Raw genomic sequence first — 9,639 nt, forward strand, 5'->3', positions numbered from 1 at the left:
ACTTCTATCCATGTCCCAGGCAGTCGAGAAGTCATTTATTTGAGAACACCTGGTGATGGGATGGAAAAATAAAGTGCCAATCCCCCAGAGCAAGACCTGAGGGTATGCACCTTCCCGTATAGCTTTAGGTCCTCAGAAAATGATAGTGGACTCCCTAAGTGCCTGGGAGTGAATGTTGGAAGAGGGAATGATGTGGCAGAAACGGTCCAAGCTCTGCCACCTAAAAATTATGTAAGCTTGGGAAGGTCAGCTCTTCTCTTTGAATCCAGTTTCCTCCTCTATGAAACGGGATCATAACAACCGCTTCCCCGGTTTTTGTGGGAACAACGTAAGATCAGGCAAAGCTCTGCCTCACGGTGTGGGTGCCTGGAAAGTGATAGCTGTTATTGCGATTTTGGAAAAAAGCATAGAACAGATGATCACATTCATGAGTTGTCACCGTGGGTGATGTAGCCTGTGCTCGGTGAGGTCCAGGCCTTAGGAGTCGCCAGCTGAGATCCTCCGTCCGGTGAAGAGGGCTCGGAGCGCCCCCTGCACGTCACGGTTCCGGAGGCTATAGATCACAGGGTTTAGCATGGGGGTGACTACGGTGTACATGACAGTGGCCACACGGCCCCGCTCTGCCTCATACCGAGATGTGGGCTGGAAGTACACTGCAATGACTGTCCCATAGAAGAGGCTCACCACTGCCAGGTGGGAGCCACAGGTGGACACAGCCCGGAGCCTCCCAGAGGCTGACGGCAGCCAGAGCACCGCAGCTGCGATGGCCCCGTAGGAGGCAAGGATGAGCAGGAAGGGAGTGACCACCACCGCGGCACCCTCAGTGAAGATGAGCAGCTGGATGTGGCGGGTGTCAGAGCACGAGAGCCTTAAGAGAGGCTGGTGGTCACAGAAGAAGTGGGGCACATGGTGGGAGGCACAGAAGGACAGGCGGGCCATAAGCAGGATATGCAGGAGGGAGTGGACGTGGGACACCAGCCATGCAGTCCCCACCAGGGTTTTGCACACGGCCCGGGACATCCTTGTGGCATAGGGGAGGGGGTGGCGGATGGCCACATAGCGGTCATAGGCCATGGCGGCCAGGAGACAGCTATCGGTTACACCCAGGGCAAAGAAGAAGTACATCTGGATCAGACAGCCAGCCACGGAGATGGAGCGGTCGTGGGCCAACAAGTTGGCCAACATCTTGGGTACAGTGACGGAGGTAAAGCAGAGGTCAGCAAAGGACAGATGGGCCAGCAGGAAGTACATGGGTGCACGAAGGGCTGGACTGGCCCGTATGGCAGCCACGATGAGTCCATTACCCAGGATGCCTGCTACGTACAGGACCAAGAATAACCCAAAGAGAGGCCGCTGCTGTTCAGGACTTGTTGTCAGTCCCAGCAGGATGAATGGGGCTCCCTCTGAAGACTCATTGGTAGCATCCATGGCCGGGCTGGTTCTTCACCTAAGACCCCAGGGGTTCCTTTTTACTGATGGGTCATCTCCCCAGCATCAAAGGAAAAGGGTGAAGGGTGGCTAAATTGCTCAAGGCTTCCTGTCAACGGGGAAAATTGTGGGTATGGAGTCAGACAGCCCTGGTGTTGCACACAGGTGTGACAGTGGGCAAGTCGTGTTACCGCCCTGAACCTTCTTCCTTTCTGGCCCTAGGTTTCCCATCTGTAAAATAAGGGAGCTGAACCAGGTGATCTTCCAGGCTGCTTCCAACTTTGATGCTTTGTGATTGTAAGCAAAAAACAGAACAAAAGATATTGCCCAGGATGGAGCCTGGAGAAGGAAGAAAATACAGAAGAAAAGATAGAGAGGCAATCAATACAGCAGGTAAGAGATCTGACCCCCAGGCACTTATTTCAGGAAAGTAGGAATGGGGGGAAATAGAACAAAACAAGATGGAAGGGAGGTACACATGAAAGAAATAAAAATCCCAAATCTGAAGGGCACATGTTTTATATGGAAACATAACTCCAAATACCTAAACACAAGTTGTGACATTTTAGAACCCTGAGGATAAAGAGCAGAGCCCAATACCTCCGAGCGCGTGGAGCCCAAGGGTCTAATGATATTCAGATAACAGTCTGCCATCAAGTGTTTCATTGACAGGAGATGGTAGAACACAGTTGAGCAATATCTTCAGATTCTGAAGGGAAAAAAAATATTTTGAACCTAGAATTCCATACTTAACCGAAATAATAATCAAGCGTGAGAGAAGAATAAAGATATTTTCAGACTTAGCAAAAAAAAAAAAAAAAAAAAGGAACCAAAGAATCTGGATGACTCCCCAGATACCTAGCGAACTATCCCCATGAAATCAAACACTTTTTGGGAAGCAAGCAAATGCACAACTCTCTGTGAGAAACTTGTACAGACAGATAAATGCACTGCCAGATGCAGGGACTTGACTCCTGAGGACACTGGCCACTTGTTTTAACGTCTTCCATTCTTTCCCGCCTGTCTGATTCTCACAGCACAAATCTTGGACAATTCTCCAAGAGGGGGTCTTAAAAGGAGAGGGGTTTTAGGACACTGGTTTGCTGGAGGCTTTGCAGAGGCCAACCCTGCAGGGGAATGATCTCTTAATTTTTTCCTGTGTCCTTCTCTATCACAAATAAATAAAAAATTACACCAAGGCCCTCCCTACCGTAGTGTCTTCCTTTTCTTCCTCCTTTGGGTAAGAAGAATCCTCTGACCTTGGCTCCCTGTTGAGTGTGTTTTCAAACTCCCAATCACATCCCACCTTCCAGGAGAGTGAGAGGATCAGGGTGGATGGAGAGTCGGATTGGCGGCGGGAGGTGGGGGGGGGGGAACAGTTCTTTGTAAAATGACTTCTAAAAACTGGACCTGTTCTGGCCCCCGTCTTCATGGGTCCCAGTGAACATGAAAATGCACTGAGCTGTTTGCAGGAATATTCATATACAATCACAGACACACCCGCACAGGCTTGCAGATGTGTGCAGCCTCAAGCTGGTCTCTGCAAATACACAGGCACAATCAATCACACGCAGAAATGTGGACCCAGCACGCACATCACACATAAGTAAGCAGACAAATAAAACCACATGACCCATGGACTCAAATCATCATACACATAAACGGATTGTCAAATGCAGTCACAAAATGGCACTGGGGCTAAGAGAGTGATGATCATTCACATACTCCTGCTCATGGAAGCTTACAGCAGCAACACACGGCTACTGGGACCCTCCACACGTTTGTGCTTTCACTGACCACTTACCTGTGTAAGCACTCTACCAGAGCGTGTTTATGCACGTGCTATCCGCTCCTGATCCCCTCATCCATCACATTCTCATGCACAGCCTCAGGGGCCCGCAGCCTCCCGCTTTCACGCACATGGCCACACTCACCTAAGCTCATGATGGGCCATGGCAGAGATGCACCACCCTGGAGGGGCACATCCACGTACACGCTGCCCCATCCCCCCAATGATACAGTGAACGGTGACGGTACTGCACAATCATAGCCTCACACAAACAGCACACATGTGTCTCGTGCACACTTTCCAGTCTGGCCTTTTGCCCCAAGTGTACCCTCTGGCCTCTTGGCATCGCAGGAGGGAACAGCAGTGGGGGCCAGGTGTAGTCTGTCCCGGAGCGTCGGAGGAGGGAGTTATTAGCCACAACTTACGGGGTTGGGGGCCTCGGGAACACCTTAGCCCCAGAGGCAACCCTGCCCCTTCGCTTGGCCCTCATCCCTGGGGCAGGAGGCAGCTCAGCTCTGGGATTCCTTATTCTTCCTCTCCAGGGTCCAATTTGATGGGAGAAAGGGTGCTTGGTGTCGCCTCGCCCTCGAGGGACATTCAGAAGCTCATGTGTGGTGAGGTTGCTGGCCCTCAGCCCCTGTCTTGTGAAGGCCAGAAGCAAGGGTCAGGCTGATTCCTGAACACCAAGCAGAGTGAATGGAGGCAGGGGCAGGGGAGCCCAGGGTTTACCGCATTAGCTTCTGGGGCCAACCCGCCTGTCCTCTCAGCTGTGGCTTCTTGCAGGAAGTGTAGGAGTACGGGAGGGTTGTGCCTCTGGTGACTGGCAGTATGTGTGGCTGTGTGTGTGTGTGTGTGTGTAGGATTGTATGCCGGGGTGTGGAGACAGACTGTGTCTCTATGCAGCCAAATATGTCACGGGCTTGAGTGCGTGTCTGAGTGTGGCAGCTACATCTGTGTCCGTGTGGGTGGCCATACCTATGAAAGTGTTTCTTTGTGCATGGCTGTTTCCCATCGGGGATTGGGTCTGTGTTGGGAGGGGGTGTGTATTGTGACATAAGGGAATGACATTGTGTGCAGCATTCCAGGTGGGAATGGCTTGGCATGGCTGGGTGTCAGAACAACCATAAAGGGTGGTTTGGAACATAAGAACACTCCATGGTTCCCTATTGCCTATTAAATAAAGTCCATGTTCCCTATGTGATATCTCACCCATGGATATCATTCCCAGACCCTCAATCTTCATACTCCCCTCTGCTTCTTTTCTAATACATTCCTCTCAAGCCGGTTACATTGGTATCCCTAAAGTCTCCTGCACACGCTGGGCTTATTTCGTTTGCCATGTCTTTGTGTCCGTTTGTCCTTCCCCCATGGAACGCTCCTTTCCCAATTTCCACCCATGCTTCAGGTCCCACCTCACCTTGTGCAGTAAGTGCCCTAAATCAGACCCCCAGTTTTCCTCACCTCAAGCCTGCTCTTGTCCTGACTGCTCATCTTGGTAAATGGCGTTGAAGGAGGTTTAAAGGGTAATGCTTTATCAGCGACTGGGGAGCTTTACCGGACATTTCACTCTGGGATTGAGGATCTGTGTCTCTTCCCTTACCCTCCAGAGTGGGCTCTGTTACTGCCTTCCACTCCTTTCCCTTCTCTCTTGTTTGTTTTCTTATCTATCAAATAGGCCCAGCATAGTAGCCTGCAACTTCATGGTAATGTGTAGGATTTATGTAATTATTGCATTTGGTTGTTCCACTGCTGCGAAACATGGACATCCTGTGGGGCCACGGCAGTGGAAGGGGCCAGATGCTTCTGGAAACTTCCCTGATCGTGGTGGCGGCTGTATGTGTCACGAGAGCCCGAGAACCTGCAAAAGGAAGAAAAGACCGCTGAGGAGGTCTTTTAAGTATAGACATTATTGAATTGGGGACAAAATTCACATTCTTGGAGGCTGCCAACTTTTCTGATAATGCCTCCAACCATTGTCATGGCACGTGAGTTGTTACAGTGAGGTAACAACTGTTAGAATAGGAGGTGGGATAGGAGGTTAGAGCTGGGGAAGGATCATAAAAGCTCGTGATGGAAGAAGCGGTTTTAATTTACGTGAACCTTTGTCACAAGGTGCTAATTTGGGATATTGTACCCTCCGCGCTCAAGATGCAGGCTCATCAGGAAATAAGGTGACCAACCGCTCTGGTTTTCCCAGCACTGGGGCAGGTGCTCAAAGAACTTGGTGTTTTAAAACCAGGACAGCTCTGGGCAAACCAGGACGAGTTGATGATCCTGTCAGGAAACCTATAAAATTCTCTAAGATATGAGGAGACAGTTTTGTGCATATCCCTCTGTCTATCAGACTGGGACCCCCCGCCCCCACCAAGAAGACCACAGTTACCGAGAGAGTGGGTACCCTGGTCCTGATATCAAGGAGTGCCACATTCCCAACGAGCCGGGCTGAACCTTCTGTCTTCTTGCAATCTCGGTGCCTGGTGGCTGATTTCTCCTTGAAGGGAAGTTGGTGTGGTGAGGTTGGCCCCTGGCTGGGGCTCAAGGAAGAGAATCTGTGGGGAGCCTATTAGAGTTTGAGCCCCATACTTCAACACTCCTGGCCTCATCTCAGCTAAATCAGGGGAAATGGAGGAGAGATCAGGTGGAGATGACATTGGCTCTGGCCATGCTTCACCTCTCCTCAGCTCCTGCCCTAACTCTTCGGGTCCCCTCCTGTCCTGCTTCTCTGCATTCAGGGACTTCCCAGGAAGAACACAGTGCCTTGGGCCTTGCCCATATGTACCTGAGTCATGTATGAGTCATGAGTCATGAGTCAGGGAGACAAAATCTGTCAAAACCGTGAACTCTGGGTGGAAGAAAATCCCAAGAGCGTTGGGTCAGAAGGTTCTAGCGTGACTTCAGGCTGAGAGCATTGTTGTTACCCAGGAGGGTCATGGCATTCCCTCTCCTACCCCTGATTCTGCTTTTGGATGTTGTAAGCCAAACATAAAGCAGTCTACCGTACTGGACCACATGCTAATCAGAGTAGGCTCATAACCCTGAATGAAATTTAAGCACACCCATAACCATCTTGTACCTACCTCTAAGCTTTAGGAAACATGAATCATTATCTATAACCCTAAATAAATCTTGAATTAAGACCCAAGACACGTCAATTTGATAAAATACTCTTCTCATGTCTAACTCTCCTTTAGTTCTGAGCCTAGATTAACTGCAGTAATAACTTTAGACCGTGACCGGATGCCATCACAAATCTTATTTGCATATCAACTTATCTAACAGATCTTTTGATACAGACTACACTCTAACCCAAATGTAATCTAGCAATAAAAATGAAACCTGAACTCCAATATTAATTAGTCTTGTACTCCAAAACTAACTCTCAACCATTTTCTCTCTCTCTCTCTCTCTCTCTCTCTTTTTTTAAAGTAGGCTCGATGCCCAGTGTGGAGCCCAATGCAGGGCTTGAACTCATAACCCTGAGATCAGGACCTGAGCTGAGATCAAGAGTCAGACGCTCAACCAACTGAGCCACCCAGGTGCCCCAATCCTTAACAATTTCTAATAAGAGCTCAAGTTTATTCAAACTCTGACTCCTAAATTTATGCCAAACCTACTACTAATGAAAATCAACCCAAATCCTATAATGTATGTAACTTTAATTCAATCCTAGATTTCTCTGATTGCTTTTAAATTCCAAACCTACCCCTGGGTCTATCCTTACCCTAATCAAAGTCTTAGACATAATCAGAACCCTAATCCTAACTCTATTCTAACCACACCGGTAATTCTGACTCTTTCCTAACTTCATCATATGCCTGAACTAAAGTAACTTCAATCCTACCTGTGTCACAAATCTGATTGGAAGCCAGATTCTAACCTAACTGTTGGGATTTTGGGAATGAGCTTGTGTTTGTTCCTGTGCTGTTCAGCCACTTCCGTGAGAGTTGGAATACAGAGGCCAGTAGGGAGGGCAGTATTTATCTCACCAGATTCAGTACCATACTTTGGCATGAGCATCTGAAGATGCTCTCTTGGGGTCAAAGAGGCCAACAGCAGACTCACTGCTCATGAAGAACATTAAAAGGGCAAGAATCTAGGAACATTTGGAGGCAACACAGTTTTTACCTGGTGTGTCTGGGAATCAGCCTTCTAGAAGTGCAAGTGGCAAATGCATCCAATAAGTTCACCTGGTAATCTCTAGGGACTCAAGTTGTGAACACTGAGGAACCTAAGAGAGCTCAACAGCCACATGAACCTGATCTTGTTAATGTTAATCTAGAACCTGATCTACTTCTAGATTAACCCCCTAGGGAGATTCTTGCCTCCTGGCTGTAAACCTTCCTTTTCTCCCCCTTTCCAGTCCCTTAAACAATGACAAGAGACACCCAAGCCACAAGTTCATCTATCTTTGCCCAGAGTGGCAGGGGCCAGAAACTGTCCTCTTATCTTGTCATAGTCCCAACCAAGCTCCTCAGACTTCTCATTCGTACTCCGGACCTGGACGGCGGAATCGGCTCCAGGTTCTTCTGACTGCCTCCTTGACCTCCTTGTTGCGGAGGCTGTAGATGAGAGGGTTGAGAGCTGGGATGACAAGAGTGTAGAACACGGATGCCATCTTGTCAGTGTCCAGGGCATAGCTGGAGCTGGGACGCAGGTACATGAAAGTGAGTGTCCCATACAGCATGGTTACAGCCGTGAGGTGGGAGCCACAGGTAGAGGCTGCTCGCCGACGGCCCTCAGCCGAGGGCATGTGAATCACAGCCCCGGCAATGAAACCATATGACACGACAATAACCAACACCGTGGCTGTCTGGATGAAGCCACAGATGGCAAAGAGGAGGAGCTCATTGAGACTGGTGTCATTGCAGGAGATAGCCAGCAGTGGAGGGATATCACAGAAGAAGCTGTTGACCTCCCGGGAGCGGCAGAAATTCAGGCGGAAGGTGAAAGTCGTGTGGACAATGGCACTCACTGCCCCGCCCAGGCCTGATGCTCCCAGCAAGGCCAGGCATACACGCTGCGACATGGCTGTTGTGTAGAGAAGAGGGTTTCCGATGGCCACGTAGCGGTCATAGGCCATCGCTGCCAACAGGCAACACTCAGCATCAGCCAGCCCTGCGAACACAAACATCTGGAGGGCACAGGCCGTGTAAGGGATGGTGGCGTGGGGCAGCAGTAAGTCCACCAGCATCTTGGGGGCGATGGCTGAGGAATAGCAGGTGTCTAGCAGGGAGAGGTTGGCCAGGAAGAAGTACATAGGTGTGTGGAGCCGGGCATCCACTTGGATTAGCAGCACCATGCCCACGTTTCCCAGCAAGCTCACCAGGTAGACTGGTAGGAAAATCAGGAAGAGGGTCACACGTAGGTCCCAGCGATCCGTGATGCCCAGGAGGATGAATTCAGCAGGGGCCCACGTGAAGTTCTCTGCAGTCATCCTGCTGGACAGAGACTAAGGAGAGGCAAAGCGAGAGAGATGTAAGAGAAAGGTTATGCCCACCATGGAGGAGAAAGCACCAGGAGTCAGGCAAACTTGGGCTTCAGTCCTACCTGTGTCATAAAATTGCTATGTGTCCTTGGACAAGCCATATAACCTCTCTAAACCTTCGTTTTTAACTCTGAGGAGTCACTACAACTTAACTTTCATGAGGGCAGAAATCTTGTTTGTCTTATTCAATTTTGTATTCACAGTACTGAGAACATTGCCTGGCACATAGTAGGTGCTGAACAAATATTTGTTGAATGAACAAATGATGAGTGGGGTGATAGTGTCTGGCCAAGGATGGAAAATTCCATGACTCAATATGCATTCTGCTTTCCAGTTTCCCAAGGAGGAAAAGAGACAATTAAATGAGCAGAGTCTCCTGACCCAAAGGGCAACAAGCTATGGGTCTTGAGGTTCTGGAAGGACATCTTTCCATTGGAGTAGGACCTGGGTGGAGAGAGCACAGTAGTGGTCTGGTATCTTGGGGAGACAGCAAGGAGTGGAAAGAACAGAAGATTTGAATGTATTCCAGGGCCAGGCTGTTCACCTCTTTGAGCCTCAATTTTCTCATCTGTGTAATGAGAAAAAATGATGCAAGGATTAAATGAGATAATGTGTGTAAAGCATCTATCTCACACGGGGCCTGGTGCAGAGTAGGAATTTTCACAAAGTATTGATGAACTGAACTGAGTTAATGCCTTGCCTCAATACTGGAAGGAAGCAACTTTCAGGCAATCGAAAATAGTGTAGTTTCCAGAAAATAGAACACTGCTCCACACTCCCGTGTCTTTGCACTTGTTCCTTGCGTCTGGAAGCATTTCCTCTTTCTCTGTTTGGTGAAGATGACCTCCGATGAAAAGGCTTACCTAATGCACTGAAAGGAAACGAAAATACCCCCTTGTTTGCCCTGGAGCTTCCATCTGTCACGGCACGCCATCAC

General features: G+C 49.3%; 2 protein-coding genes across 2 annotated transcripts; both read right to left on the bottom strand.

Annotated features, from left to right (window-relative positions):
- Positions 1-477: 477 nt before the first annotated feature.
- On the bottom strand, positions 478-1,428 carry LOC106966029 (olfactory receptor 1K1). Its single transcript, XM_015062115.3, has one exon. It carries the CDS (start codon positions 1,426-1,428, stop codon positions 478-480), a length of 951 nt encoding a protein of 316 aa, XP_014917601.1.
- A 6,269-nt stretch (positions 1,429-7,697) lies between these two features.
- Positions 7,698-8,803, bottom strand: LOC106965795 (olfactory receptor 5C1). Its single transcript, XM_015061880.3, has one exon. It carries the CDS (start codon positions 8,649-8,651, stop codon positions 7,698-7,700), a length of 954 nt encoding a protein of 317 aa, XP_014917366.2. The 5' UTR covers positions 8,652-8,803.
- Positions 8,804-9,639: the final 836 nt, after the last annotated feature.

This window comes from Acinonyx jubatus, chromosome D4 (assembly GCF_027475565.1).
Source record: "Acinonyx jubatus isolate Ajub_Pintada_27869175 chromosome D4, VMU_Ajub_asm_v1.0, whole genome shotgun sequence".
NCBI classification, from domain to species: domain Eukaryota; kingdom Metazoa; phylum Chordata; class Mammalia; order Carnivora; family Felidae; genus Acinonyx; species Acinonyx jubatus.

What these genes read in the sequence shown, in the direction of transcription:
- LOC106965795 (XM_015061880.3), bottom strand. Translation starts at nt 8,651, where the DNA reads ATGACTGCAGAGAACTTCACGTGGGCCCCTGCTGAATTCATCCTCCTG.
- LOC106966029 (XM_015062115.3), bottom strand. Translation starts at nt 1,428, where the DNA reads ATGGATGCTACCAATGAGTCTTCAGAGGGAGCCCCATTCATCCTGCTG.